Genomic DNA, 16,249 nt, shown 5'->3' with positions numbered 1-16,249 from the left:
GTGGGGCTGTTGAAGCACTGTATGGGGATATGCTCTCTCCTCAACAAAAAAAAGAAGGAACAAATTGTAAACTATGAAATATGTTGAACAAGATCTGATGAGTCATCGACATTTTAGATACTTACAATAGACATATAGGGTATGAACGCGTCTATTGCACAGAGATCCATGAACAAAGACGTTGCGTTTACGAAATACTGTTTTTGACAAATCGACAGATGTCGGCAGTATGTACTGGGTACAGGACCGATATTGTATATCCTGAGTAATTAGTATTACAATATTTTCTTTTAAGAAATTGTTATCGTTCCACATTATCGTATTGCCTTATGGTTGTGTAAGGATAGAGTATGTATTTTTATTAATAAAATATCATGAGTAAGTTTTGAATAAAACTTAGCATAGAAACTAGAGTGAGTCATATATTTATTTCTAAATATTGAATGAATTTCAGAGTTGTGCGTTGATCCATGTAAGGAAAGCCGTAACTCGCGTGTACACGGAAGGCGTGCCTAGTTCACATCCATCACCCAGTCCAAACGATACTATTCCGATCTGAAACAAAAATGCCATGTATAGAGTTACCTAACAAAATATTATATGATTTCAAAAAACGATGTTGCTTCGATAGAATCTATGACGATTTAGAATGAATGTCTTTGTTCTTTCTAAAAGTAAAACCTTATGCATGGCTAATGAAGAGTTGTGAGGCGACACAAATACGCTTGTCAACAATGAAGACCTAGATGATAATTAAGTAGTTCTGAGCATCAGCTCGGCTGTGTAGCAATGAGGTTTTCTTGTTTAGAATTCAACCAACCAACAAACCAAACCCAATATAAACCCCGAGGCTAGAACTGAAATATTAAAAAGATGAATGTGTTGTATGCACATTTGCACATTACCTCTTAAACCTATTGTTCAACAACTTTTAATCAATATTTAGGAGAATTTTTTTTTTGTTAAGTTAGTTTTACGGGGTACATTCTATGGAATTTGGCATCAGTAAGTACCATACGCCAACCAGGCTCATTTGTTTTATTACTACTTTATAAGACGCAATAAAACGAACTTTAAATTGTACCAATTCTTAAAACGCCAGCAACGCACTCGCGAGCCCTCTGGCATTGAGAGTGTCCATAGGTGGTCCATCACTTAACATCAGGTGAGCCTCCTGCCCGTTTCCCCTCTGTTCTATAAAAAAAAACTTTGTTTAATACATACTAGCATGCGTTTATTATTGACAATAGTTGTCAGAGGTCCACCCGAATCACCCTCGCAGGTACCAACTCGCTGAGAGCCATCTGTACATAGATGACTTCCGTGTATAGAAACGTCTGAGAATGTTCGTTGACAGACAGCGTTGGTCAGAATTTTAAGGTTGACGTGATGAAGTTGAGTCGTTGTTGGAAATCCGCTTTGAGCTGAAAAAAACATTTTGTTGTACTTACAACTTCTCACTCACTTTTATAGTTTCCTTAGAACAAAATATAGGTTGTATTGACCAAAATCTCAGGTCCTGGCGGGTAAACGTATTAGGTACTTGATAACAACGTCATCGGCTGTTACGACTATCGGTTTTTACGACCAAATATGAGTAGTCTTATCGATGTCGTTATATTATATTTGGACTGTAGTTTATACTATAATAGTTTATTAGAAACTCACAATCCTTCGTCTTTCCATAGCCCGTAGCAGTAGCAGTTACTCCAGCGAAAGCGTTATTGACATCCGATATAGAGGGTAGTGGTATAGCTTGAATATTATCTGCAATATATAAGAATATACATTTTTTATCGGTAATTAATGTAAAATCATTTTACTTTTTCTATTATTATTTCATATGTGGAGTAGTTATTTTACAGAGTATACTCTATTGAACTTATAGTTTTAAAGGAAGTGAGTACCACGTTCAGCGCTGTTTCAGTAAAAATTTCGCAGTCAGCGGAAAAAATAAATGCTGAATTGTAATCGAAGAATTTTGTACTTTTCGTTATAATTTAAAGATTAATTACCTACTTTTCTAAATTTTTAAAATACTGAATAGGTTTAAATACGTGAAAAACACCATAAATACTTACTAGTAAACTGCACCCTGGAAATCCTAACAACCGCTATATCATTAATAATATCCTTATTATTCCATGATGGATGGACCACAACGTCACTAGTAGCAATTCTAGTTCCGCCTGAGAATATAGTTAGTGAACCTAGCACAACGGTAAATGACTTAGCCTGGTTCTGCCCGTCCCACCAACAATGAGCTGCCGTTAATACCCGAGTGTTTGAAATCAGAGCTCCACCACAAATTGATGTCCAGCCTGTTGTCAAAGTAGCTACTATGCCAGCCTAGAACAGATATTCCTAATAAAAATTGAGATGTTAGATGGACTTTTTTTAATATGTAGGTTATGTTTTGTGCAACTTCGGATGATGTAAAATCGTTAGGCGCATTATTTGACTCATAATCAAACAATCGTATGTGTGGTAAGAATTCTACCTTTTATACCTTTCAAACAAGTTAGATTCAAACGCAAACATATTCTCCGATAACTAATAAGAATAACTTAAATAAACCACATATATACACAATGCGTATAAAAACAGTTAGTTCAAAAACAATTTTTTTTTTTCAATGTTTTCAAAATTTATCCTACCAACATAATTGTAGGTACTTATATAAAACTGTAAAAGAAAAGTTACACAAGATGACTCCATTGGTTGTGGTTGCTTTGTGTCATTATTACTTTCAAAATAGTACCTGATAAGGATATGTCATAATACTAGGCACTTGATTTCCTCCTATTATCCTTCCCATCTTCTCCTGAATCATCAAGTACTCTGCCTGCTTGATACCCACATCTTTATGATACAGAAACGGTACACAAGAACATACATTGAATAAAGCAAATGCTAGTAGAAAAATCATCGCACAAACACCAATCAAAAAACTCAACAATGCAGTGTTTCGTTAATAATCTATTTGATTAATATATCCGTTATCAGGATCAAGATAAAATTGTATCAACTCCTTAAGTATATTCTGCGGGAATGCGGGACGAGGAACGCGGAGGTGATAGTGATTATTATAATATACTAAACACAATTGAAGTTACAATCGACCAAACAACTATTTGTCAATCCAAAAAGTAGTTTATTGTTCCTACTATTAATAAGGAAGGCAGTAGTATAGCATAGCCTTTGATTACATAAATTTATCGAACGCCCTTTGAAGGGTTTCCTATAAAGCCCTAATGAATTCGGACTCTGATTTCAAAGAGTGGGGAGTTTGGTGCTCCGTGATAGAATACGATGAAGCCAATTGGATGGATTTGAATTACCTCAATTAATAAATAACAAGCATCTCTTATCAATTATAAACTTGGTAGTTTGTACATCGATATATATGCTCAGAATCGATATAAATATTTATTGTTCTTAACGCAGTTAGTCACGTAGTTTTAATTCGGTTGAGATTTGTGTACTATAAGTTTTATTGAACAAGTATCAAGTAATGCAAAGGCGATTCTATTCTATTGCCTTCCATATTAACAGCAGGAACAAATTTTTGTATTGACATATCGTTGTTTAGTCGAGTATAATGTCAATTGTGTCTGTAACGAAATTTACCGTAGGACTTTTTCCACCTGATTTGAATTTAAAAATGGAGTATCTTGCGAGTTTTTTTACAATAACCTTTTCCTCTCTCTATCAGAAAGCGGCTAATTCATATACATACTAATTTATATATTACACTTTAACACCAACTTGTCTGTCTTGAAGGTTACATTTTAAGCCTCACATCATAGAGCATCATATATCTTTGTTTCTTTATATATTTTTGGGTCTAATGCATGCTGGGTCAACAAAATCTTTTTTTATACAAGCATTTGCGCAAGATAATCCACTGGCGTCCTGCTACAATTTATGAATACGAGTTAGTAGGTTAAAAATACGCTACTAAACGCCAAGAAATATTACTTAAAAATCACCTTAGGTGAAACTATTATATTACTACTAGCTGACCTGGCAAACGTCGTCTTGCCAAACTACTACCTTTAACTCAGCGCCATCTGTTAGAATTGTATCAAATAATAAACAAATGTTAATGTTATCGTAATTTTAGTAAGGATGCCTATTTTTTTGAAAATGAAATATAGCCTATGTCACTCAGGAATGATGTAGCTTTCCAACAGTGAAAGAATTTTTCAAATCTACCAAGTAGTTTCGGAGCCTATTCAATTCATACAAACAAACAAACAAAAAATCAAACCTTTCCTCTTTATAATATTAGTATAGAAGTATAGATGAGCAGAGCTGTACTCAACGAGCATCTAGTATTTCTGTGACTAGAAGCTCCCAAGAGCAATTGATCTTCGGAGTAGACAGTAATTTTGGATACAAAGCCACGATAACGTTCTTTGAAGGTCCGCATTACATGTTACTGATACTTTGAAATATTTGTCGTGTCTCGATTTTTGAGTGATGCGCGGTATATCGATGTTATACGAGAACTGAGATTTGTCACATACATTTTAAATGTAACATGATCTGAACCACAGATCGCATCCGTTGGAAACTTTTATATTTCATAGACCAGTTGGTGATCAGGCTTCAAGTGACACATGTCATCACTTCTTAGATATGAGAGATGTTGGCTTCCTTATAATGTTTTCCTTTAATGTACGAGCGATTATTAGTTGTCCATTGGTTCGCAGCTGGTAATCTAGTTTACAAACTGAGAGATCTGAGTCGCATGCTGGTTTCATTGGGGTAACACTGCTTGAAATATTATGTATTTGTGTACACGGCTTGTATCACAAGTAATTATTGTTAAATATTTAGCAGGTTAGTTAGTTATAAAAGCTAGTAAGTAATTAAGTAGCTGTAAGGTTTCAGATATTATAGTAACTGTTGTGGTAACTGGCACTGTCAATAATCCGTTTGACACTGGAATATGGTCGTAGTTAATCGAGATGCAATTTAAATCTACCTACGTTAAAATTAAAATCGTAGAGAAATTAAGACCTATTAACTAATACATAACAACACTTTTTTTGAGTAATATTTTAAGGCCGAATATTTATTTCTACATTAACACATTTAAATTTTGTCGACATCACGCATCACTATGTCATGAACTTAGGCGCCTGTTATAGCTTAGAGCGTTACAATATGATACGGTATTCCAATTATTTCCAAAGTCGTCCTTGAGACGGGATTCAGATTTGATTTTGCCTTTATCTATGGAAAATATAATTTAGTGTTTATCTGTCATTTGTCCAATTTTATCGCAAATCCAAGCTACAGAAATGATCAAACTCTAAAAAATTCTAGAACGCGTAAACGAACGAACGCTTTAATAATGTAATTACCAATTACGTTATTAAACAATACCGACGTTTAAATATAAATATAGCAGTGTTAGCCGAAAGGTTTCAGCGTGTGACTCTCAGTGCGAGTCCTTGCTGTTGCACCATTGCACTTTCTGTCTACATACGTATAGACACACACACATGTGCATCTTACACTTGAAAGTAGTGTGAGTAAACGGACACGTGTCAGACAGGACAGAACGGAATTAATCTAACGCCAAGAAACATAATATATTAATGTAACAGCACTGGGTTTCTATTATGATTTATTGCTGTTTATAATAGTATTTAATCAAAATTGAACTTCATAAATAGTAAAGGCCATTTAGCCTGATGGGGCGATCGGATAATATTGTCAAATTAGTTAAAATAAACCAAACCTCAAATTTTGGGTTAAACTTTAATGTTTTGCTATCCTTCGCAGTATCACTAGAACTTGAAATATAAATTATTTAAGTTACCATTATCGTGTAACCCAATCGTTTCATACATCACTAGTATTAAACGATTTTCTGTGTAGACATTACATATATGACATATATGTTCATATATATAATGATATATAATGATGTCGCCCAGTTAAGGGGTGTGGCATTGCAACTCTACTTATTGTTTTTGTGTTAAATTAAAGTTTTTTTAAAGAGTTAGAGTAGGAATTTCAGCTTAAACAAATATTATAAATATTAAATTATTATTTGTGTGTTTGACATGTTTAACGGGCATTAAATGAAATTTGTTTTTTGAAGGAGGCATTTATACTCATAAAAATCAACTTTGGAAGCGATATTTTTTATTATACATAGTATATTAACTGACTTATATGTTCATTTGATAATTCTTGGCACATATAACAGGTGTTTCAAAATAAAGTTTGCATTTCGTTTCAGAGCGCTATGTGAAAATGTTAGACGACTTCTTAGTGACTGAACTTTGTTGGCTATATTATTACCAAAGAACATGGTTCCAGTATGACGGAGCAACGTCACACGTGTCCAATACATCTCTGCCACGAGTTCATGAAATTTTCTCAGGCAAATTGATCTCCAGGAGAGGTGACATAAATTGTCCTCCACGCAGTCCTAATATAACCTATGGTTTTTTTCTCATGGGGTTATTTTAAAACTAGAGTACACGCTAATAATCGGACTTCCCTGGCGCAATTGAAAGAAAATATCCGTCACGACATGGCAGCCAGCACTGAGTAAGTAATTTTTTGTTCCATTTAATGAGTGCCGCGAACGCGAGGACAATATTATTTTTAAGAAATAAATTCTATGTGTACCTTAATAATAAATAAACATTTTTTTTGATACACGACTTACTATTTTAAAGTGAAACTGTGTGGCACATGTCGAGTGACGGTCGGCCGCGGAGTAGGGATAAAGTAACAGGCGCTCGTCATAGCCAAGACCAATATGGCAGCGCCAATAGTTAGCAGCAGCTGACTGTGTAGTGTATAGACTATTATTCATTTGTGCCAGTGCTCCACGCTATTTTATTTGTTACTGTCAGTGTTTCATGTAAATGTCCAATTTTCCAAGAATAAAATTAGGATTGGTTAAGCGATTTTAATACCCTTAATGGAATATTATTCCAAAAAAATTTAGTTAAATGTGTCTAATGTGAAAAAAAGTTTCACTTTTGTTTGTTTCACAGTGGTGTCATTAAACCACACAATTCTTTTTTTTAATCCATCAACTAAATATAACTTTCTTTTGAGACACATTGTATAATATTGTGTAACTTATGTCACAGCCTTCAGTCTTAGAAAAAGGTTGTTGAAATCAGCAGAGCATTTACATTCTAGCTGCTGAACAAACACAAGATTAATATTCAATTTAGGCAAGGCAGCCTAAAGTTATAGATATTTGCCTTTCATCAAGATTGCGAGATTGTTGTCCTTATCTTAATTCTTGTATTTAGTCACATTATATAAAATGTGATCTCCCGTTTGTTACTAACGTTACTAATTTATTTAGTTTATTTTGTATTCATTATCATTTGAGATGTGGTGCTTCGTATAAGGTCTCTAACGAGAAGTTTCTGAAACAAGTTGGAATGATGCACTTAAACTTATGCACAACATTAAACAATGGAAAGTTGCGTACCTGGGCCACGTGTTGCGCCATGGCCGCTACCACCTCCTTAAACTAATTATAATGGGTAAAATCCAGGGGAAACGGCGTGTTGGTTGAAGGAGGAAATCATGGCTTCGCAACGTAAGGGAGTGGACGGGTATTACAACTGCGGAAGAGTTGCTGCATCTGGCGCAAGACAAGACACACTTAAAGAAACTGCCAGTAATGGAGAGGCACTTAAAGAAGAAGAAGTATACATAATTCTAAAGTAGTTGTGGTACAAAATCGGCTACCGAAAATACTGAGAGAAATAATATCAATTATTTACCTATGAAAAACTTATTCCTGATTAAAAATCGATAATATATTTCCAAATTCTGAAATTACTAATACTAGGTATTCCGTATACATCTAAAAGCTAATGGTGTACTCCTAAATAAACCATGGTATAACATTGTTCATATATAAATAAAATAACAATATTTGAATTAAATTAAATAACAAAAAGGCTTTGATGCTGACAGCAGCGGAGCTTTGAAGAATTCTATTACACTCGTCAGAAAACCTCTTTGCTAATTGAATTTTATGTATATACCATGCAAGGTGTAAAATAAGAGAAAATATCAGAATTTAAAGTAACGTTAGCGAACATAAATTTTCTTCCCACAAGTGACTGTCTGACGCGACAACTTACCACTTCAATTTATTGCGATTTTAAACCGCACTCTTCTATCTTTTTAATATTCTTGCTCCTAATAGGAGAATACTTACATATTTATATATTAGTAAAGCTTCAGTATTTTGTTTCTATATCCTTTTTGTTTGTGCCAATATAATATGGCAGCCTACCGATCGAAAATTTTGTGCACTAAAAAATTTTATTAAACATTCTGTTTTTACTCAAAATATCAACATAATATACATAATAATACATTGCATTTGTATGTATTGCAAGAAAGTATTTGTTAATAGTATTGTCTTTTATTAACATAACTTACTTAATGGTCACGGTGACCACGCACGCTGTAAAGCACGCGAAACGTCGGTTAAATTTAAAATTATATTTAAATAATTATAAGTTTACAATAATACATAAGTTCAATCCGTTAAAAAAGTGTTTTTTCTTTAAGTATTTGTTAATATTATTCATTTTATTTGGTAAAAATACTATATTATATACTTATAAACAACGAATAGAAACATCCAATGGGCGAGATGCACTGCTCCAAAGTGAAGGCATAAAGGTATCGAAACAATTGAACAGCAATGATAATTTTGACAGTTAATAAATCGCTTATATTACATCTAGATTGACAAAGTGAAAAATGTTTAAACCATCCATTTCATACATTTTGACAATGAAACAAATTACCTTACTTAAACGCTTTCGATATTTCAAGAGCATTAAGTTAGTATTTATTAGGCCAAATTCGTATGCAGATTCAAAATTGCAGACTTGTCACGAACGTTTTTTGCGTAAAGTTTGGCACATTATCCGGACGTTGCCTGTCTGGGCCGGATGGCTGTGGGATGTTTAACCACAACAAAATATTTACAGGTTTGTTACATATCCATTGCACTCCCTTTGCCCCGCATAACTAAAACCGGTACTCTGACGCAACACCGTAATAAAACGAGATGGACCACTCATGCCAGTAGGTATTAGGTCTCAATTAGGAATAAGTTTAAAATAAGAGGCCTTTGATCGGATAGCTAGCATTGGACCCGTCAAACTTCAAATAGTATTAAGTGTAATATAGATAATTGTCGCGCATATAATTTCGGGCCGACTTAATCATCATATTTAGTTATCATTTAATGTAAAATTTAATTAAAGCATTTAAATCCATTTTGTTTTTTGGGATTCACCGCTGGCCCTCACACTTAATTGGTTACCCAATTTACTATTAATATTAAATGGTAATAAATCTTGTAATCTTGTACACATTTGTATATACCAAAATGAATGAACACCAAATGGTCGATAATTTTACAGGTCATAATATTACAGGTATTATTATAATGGCACTACAATCCTTTTAGATCTGTTTCATGATCATTTGTTAATCTAATATATAATCAGCCTTCTGTGCCTGATGCACGCCCTCGACTATACATAAACAGTTTACTGGAATTGATATCACTAAGCTTAGATTACATAGTTACATAGATCCTAGCTGACCCGGCAAACGATGTTTTGATTATATAATTTTCTAGGAAACATTTTTGTTCCTATTTTTCCTATATTACTTCAAGTTTGTTCATCGTAGGTATGTAATATGGATTCATCGTAGAGAGGTGAAAATTAAGGGTTGTATATCTTAATATATATATTTCTTGTGTGCGTGTGTATGTGACTGAACTCCTCCTAAACGACTGGACCGATTTAGACGAAATTTTTTGTGTGTGTTCAAGGGGATCTGGGAATGGTTTAGATTCACAATTTTGTCCGCTGGACAATGTTTTTTTAATTAATTTTCAATTTATTAGTTGTTGTTGATTTTGGAATGTTTTACATTGGATCCGACAGACGGCGCTACCATCGCAGTGTCAAATTTTAAATAATATTCGAATTTTAGTCTGTCCCGACAGTTAGCGCTGCGATCAAATTAAAAAAAAGTTTCGTTATCATTGTGTTATTGTAGACCATGGGCTGGATCGTTAGATATTGTCATAACATTTGAATTATAATTTTCATCAAAATGGTCCAGAATGTTTTAGCTTATTAAAAAAAAGTTTGAAATTTTCAAATTAAAGACGTGTAGACAGGACAACGTCTGTCAGGTCCGCTAGTTTATATATATATCGGTATGCTGTTTCATAAAAAAATGAAACAATCTAAAAAATACAAATTTGGGGTACCACATTTAGGAGAATAAAAAATAGATTGTCAGATTCGCTGACCTAATCCGTGTCCACACATAATTTCACGAAAATCGTTCGAGCCATTGCGGAGGAGTTTAATTACATTCACCGTAACACGAGAATTGTATATATTTTAATTTTTACTTTGATGGAGAATGACTTCCTAAGCGTTAAGCATACAATGGCTTTGGTTTTGCGTTTGTACAAACTTTTTACCGCGATAAGTTCCACCTTAATTAATTTGCACTTTTTAAAATTTTCTCGCATTTTTAATTTTAAAAAGTTTTAATGATAGACTGGGGCTTTTACAAAGTTTATCTATCGAAGAAAAAAAAATAAAACGTTTACAAACGGATTTTTAACTGACCACTGAACACTTGGAGTTCCCTCAGATCAGGCAGTCCTAGAATCCCTCCCTCACTTTAGGAAGTCGTGTGCGACACTCAAGTTTACTTACATACTAGTGTTAGTTTTGTTAGTAATTAAATTTGTGTCCTAAATTTAGTTGTGTCAGTTTTTCTTACTTTTAAACGATTATTCTTCTGTTAAAACTCCTCTATAGGTGAAGGCCTCCTCCAAAGATAGCCAGTCCTCTCTTGATGGGCTACTTGGATCCAGTTGGGATCAGCAGTTTTTTTTATTTCATCTACCCAGCTAGCCACAGGTCTACAGTCGCAGGACTGTTTAACAGTTCCACGTGTCCCCACAGAGAATAGAAACAGAGCTATTTAATAGTAAAGGCGATCTACCACTCAGTGATTGAATTAAACATATATAATCGAATAATTTCAGCGAAAGTTTACTACATACACAGATATATATATATATATATATATATATATATATATATATATATCATAAAGGATAATCAGGATCTGTCCAGAACCGCTTCATTTACTGATAAATTATTGATTTAGTGTCAAAAAGTAAAGAGGTTCTAAATGAAGATGATCAATCGGATGATTCTGAACATTCAACTGTTCAATAAGCACTTGATGCCGCCAAAGTTGTAGAAAAATTCTTATCGTTTTATGAAAATGAATTCGAAACATCCCAAAACATGCACAAAATACTTAAAAAATTCATGTCAGGGAAAGTTAACTAAATATGTGTGTTTAGAATAATTTGATAGTAATAAAATTAGACATTGTAATTGGTTAAATTTGTTTCTTTTTCAAATCCCTTGAAATTCTTTATAATTTTTATTATATATATTGATAATTTTAATCATCTGTCTATAAGTGTAAGTATTTCTACGAATAAAATATCACGGGTAAATGTTCAATAAAACGTTTCAGTAAATCATATATTTCTTTTAAAAATAACATAATTGATGAATTTTTATAGTTGCGCGTTGATCCATGTACGGAACTCCGTAACTCGCGTGTACACGGAGGGCGTGCCTCGTTCACAACCATCACCCAGTCCAAACGATACTATTCCGATCTGGAATCAAATATATTCGTGTTTAGATTTTATGTCCAACTATAATTATATTGTATGATTCTAGCTGCCCCCACAAACTTCGTTTCTCCTTAATGCCTAGCCAACCTTTGTATTACATACAAACATTTTGCTATCTATTAGTTCGGTTTTCCGGAATGAAAACTTTTTAGGTTTTTCTGTGATTATTCTATGTAAACATCAGAGTTCAAGTAATATGTTCTTAACTAACAAATAAAAAGTAGGGGTCGATCGTAGAGGGTAGATGAAAATTAAGGGTGTGCGTATATGATATGTATGATGTATCTTAAAAAAAATAAAAACAAAAATGTTTGTCATAAACATAAAAAAATAACATTTCGGGTAATATATATAGTTGCCGATTATCAGACTTACTGAATATGCATGAATAAATTCATAAGAATCAAAATGTTTCGGAGGAGTATGGAAACGAACTTTGTGACACGAAAATTTTATATAGATTAGAAAAGATTTGTTCCTTCGATGGAATCTATGACGATTTAGAATGAATGCCTTTAACCTCTATTTTATTTATATTTAAGACTTGTTGTCAAAATTTGATCCTCCAATCCATATACCAGCTTGGAGACTTGACAATGAAACGAACATTGTTTAATACATACCAGCATACGTTTATTATTGACTATAGTTGTCAAAGGTCCACCCGAATCACCCTCGCAGGTTCCAACTCGCCGAGAGCCATCTGTGCATAGATGACTTTTGTGTAATTTAACGTCTGAGAATGTTCGTTGACAGACAGCGTTGGTCAAAACTTGGAGGTTGACGTGATGTAGTTGAGTGGTTTTTGGAAAACCGTTTTGAGCTGCAAACGACAATATTTTTTGTTACTACAATAAATTACCATATTTATACTTTCTTAGCAGTTTTCCAACATTAATAACTCACAATCCTTCGTCTTTCCATAACCCGTAGCGGTAGCTGTCACTCCAACGAAAGCGTTGTTGACATCCGATAAAGACGGTAGTGGTATTGCTTGAATATTATCTGTAATTAATATAAAATGAATTTTCTTTTTCTTTTACATATTTTATTATTTCATAGTGGAAAAATTTAGTTCATAATACGGAGTATAATACGAAATATTCGATTGTTCTCATAGTTTTAAAGGAAGTTAATGATTAATAAATTGTCTAGTTGCATTACTGTGACGAGAAAGACTATCAAAGAACACACAATAGGTAAAGAATTAGTAAATGTACCACGTTCAGCACTGTTTCAGTAAAAATTTCGCAGTCAGCGGAACAAATAAATGCTGAATGTTTCATTTTGTTATTAAATAAAGCATTATTTACCTAGTTACTAAATTGATAAATCACGGAATAGGCGATATAGTTCGCGAAAAACACCATAAATACTTACTAGTAAACTGCACTCTGGAAATCCTAACAACTGCTATATCATTAACTATATCCTTATCATTCCAAGATGGATGGACAACTACGTCACTAGTAGTAAGTCTAGTTCCGCCTGAGAATATAGTTAGGGAACCTAGCACAACAGTAAATGACTTAGCCTGGTTCTGCCCGTCCCACCAACAATGAGCTGCCGTTAATACCCGAGTGTTTGAAATCAGAGCTCCACCACAAATTGATGTCCAGCCTGTTGTCAAAGTAGCTACTATGCCAGCCTAGAACAGATATTCCTAATAAAAATTGAGATGTTAGATGGACTTCCTTCGTTTAGCGATACTTCGGACGACGTAAAATCACAAAGAATTCTCCCATAACTGATAAAAAATACAAAAATAAATCACATAAATACACAATGCATCTAAAAATAGGTAATAAAGATACAATTAGTATCTTTGTGAGTCATTAAGAAATATTGTATTTTATTAAAGACATATTGTATATTATTATAAATTTTGTGTAAGCGAAGATACCCGAGATGGCTCTGTTTTGTAGTTGTACCTTCTCTCGCCTCATGTTATTATTACTTTCAAAATAGTACCTGATAAGGATATGTCATAATACTAGGCACTTGATTTCCTCCTATTATCCTTGCCATATTCTCCTGAATCATCAAGTGCTCTGCCTGCTTGATACCCACATCTTCATGATACCGAAACGGTACACAAGAACATGCATTGAATAAAGCAAATGCTAGTAGAAAAATCATCGCACAAACACTAATTAAAAAACTCAACAATGCAGTGTTTCGTTAAAAATCTGTTTGATTAATATAGCCCTTGTCAATATCAAGATAAAATTGAAACATCTGCGGGACGAGGTACGCGGGAGGTATTGGTTAGTGATTACGTTTGATTTCAGGAAAATGTAAATCAAAACATATTAAATGATAAGCAGTAATATAATAAAATATTTTTACTTATGTTTTGCACTTCATTTTATGAATCTTTCCTTATTCCTTCATTAGCAATATTTACGTTAAAACTTATTTGATTTTTTCTCAATCATCTCTATCCACCACAACTTTATTTACTGTCACTGATATTGTTGCATCTCTTAGATCAGGGTAAGATTCACAATCACGACTTAGCATTAAGTATGATTCTTGTTTGCCAAAAATGTACTGAATTCGAGAACTAGCAGTAAATTTAATTTGTAAAATTTGAAACACTATTTTGTTTAAACAGGAATCATATAATAAATTCGTTAAAATGTGAAGAAGAGCCTGATCATAACAAATATTTTGTAAGAAATCAGATGAATATTAAATTTAAAATCATCATTTTTTTTGAAGTTTACTGAATAAGTATAAAAGTGCCCTACATAAATAAATAATATTAGATTTATTTCATGTTTTTCACCTTGAAGCATAGCAATTGTATTGAATATAACGTAGAAAATGTCTACTAACATGATTATCACGTATTACTATAATTACTACCCGTACCCTGTACAGACACACCCGGGTGCAAAACTTCAGTGTTCGTCTTATATCGCGTCTAGTAGCGATTTTGTTGTTATGGCTAACAATGGCATGATAAATGTTATCTGATAACTGTATAAGTTATCAACTACTTTCAGGAATTAGTATATAATTAATTTTATTACAATTTAATCTGCTTCCTTATTTTTAAATTATGTTAATCTATATTTTGATCCTAAATAAAAACAAAATTAAATTGATAGGTCTTTCTTAGAATATTTACACTGCATAGGCATATTGGCCATTTTAATATAGTAAAAAAATATTTAGTCAGTCTCTGTTAGTTACATTATTTTACAAAATTAAGAAAGACAATATTCTAAAAAAACTAAGTAATCTTTAGATACTTAGTTTAAATCTATTATAATATAAGCGTTCATTTATATGATTAAATACTTTAATCTCAGAAATCGCTGGTTCTTAATATCTTGCCGTAAATTTATTGTTTCCTTATGTGGTGTTTCTTTTTCTGTTTAAGATTTTAAAAAAATACAATGGCTAAGTGCTAGATTCTGATTCAATAAAAACTATAGTACACAAATCACGACAGAAATAAAAAAAGCGAGGCAATGTAAGTACTGTAAGAAATCTGATAGATTGTATATGAGATATATTTCAAAAGCGGTTGATTGCTATAAAATTCTAAGTATTTATATCGATATAGAAACTACCAAGTTTATAATTGATAAGAGATGCTTGTTATTTATTAATTGAGGCAATTCTAATAATCGATCCAATTGGCTTTATTGGAACCCTTATCTTGAAGGACTCTAAGTAGAATTGGTTCTGAAATTCTGAAGCCCAGCACCAGTTGGTTACAAATAGTCGTAGTCGTAGAATGTCGGACGTCGAGGTGATACTGGTAATTTCGTATTCGTTTCTGCCTCGACGTCCGTTGATGACACTCAGCAGCAACTTTCCGTCGGCCTTTTGGCAATCTTACTTCGAATATAAAACAACTGCAGTATATTGTACAATTGAGACCGCTTGGCTGAGTAGTATAAGTTCATCTCTACCCAAGAATTAGGTATGGTGTGGTAATTATGTATGAACTCAGCCTGGACAGCTAGTTATTTTTTATATACAGAACAGGGGGCAAATAGTATTATAATAAGAGAAATATCGCGTTTATTCAGAAACGATATCCAGTTCCATCTGTACTCTAGTATTTATGTGACTAGAAGATAGTTATATTGGATACAAAGCCACGATAACTTTCTTTGAAGTTTCACATTAGATGTGATTGATACGATAAAATATTTGCGTTGCATATTGTTAATTATTTTTATATCATATAAATATATAATTATAAATAATATATTTTTATATAATTAATATTATTGATTTATTAATGTTAAAAAAAGAGTAAAAATGCATAAATAGAAAATTAAAACAAATTTTATATGTTTAATCTTTGTGGCAGATTACCTTTTAATGCTAGCAGCATTTTCACGCTGTGCGATACTTATTTGTTGAAGTTACCGTTACTATCTACCAGGTGACAACTTAAACCCCACGGCCCAAGAGTCTCTTCTGGTAGGGGAACAATACCAA

At 32.9% G+C, this 16,249-nt stretch overlaps 1 protein-coding gene and 1 pseudogene across 1 annotated transcript; both read right to left on the bottom strand.

Annotated features, from left to right (window-relative positions):
- Positions 1–379: 379 nt before the first annotated feature.
- On the bottom strand, positions 380–2,862 carry LOC110992778 (annotated as a pseudogene).
- An 8,730-nt stretch (positions 2,863–11,592) lies between these two features.
- Positions 11,593–13,984, bottom strand: LOC110992777 (collagenase-like). Its single transcript, XM_045628344.1, has 5 exons — positions 13,754–13,984; positions 13,163–13,430; positions 12,689–12,787; positions 12,406–12,605; positions 11,593–11,764 (listed from the first exon to the last, which is right to left on the bottom strand). The coding sequence occupies exons 1-5, from the start codon at positions 13,919–13,921 to the stop codon at positions 11,660–11,662; spliced, it is 840 nt and encodes a 279-aa protein (XP_045484300.1). The 5' UTR covers positions 13,922–13,984; the 3' UTR covers positions 11,593–11,659.
- Positions 13,985–16,249: the final 2,265 nt, after the last annotated feature.

This window comes from Pieris rapae, chromosome 5 (assembly GCF_905147795.1).
Source record: "Pieris rapae chromosome 5, ilPieRapa1.1, whole genome shotgun sequence".
Classification (NCBI taxonomy): Eukaryota; Metazoa; Arthropoda; class Insecta; order Lepidoptera; family Pieridae; genus Pieris; species Pieris rapae.
The sequence above is the reverse complement of the archived record's forward strand: the minus strand, read 5'-3'. Positions and strand labels throughout refer to the sequence as shown.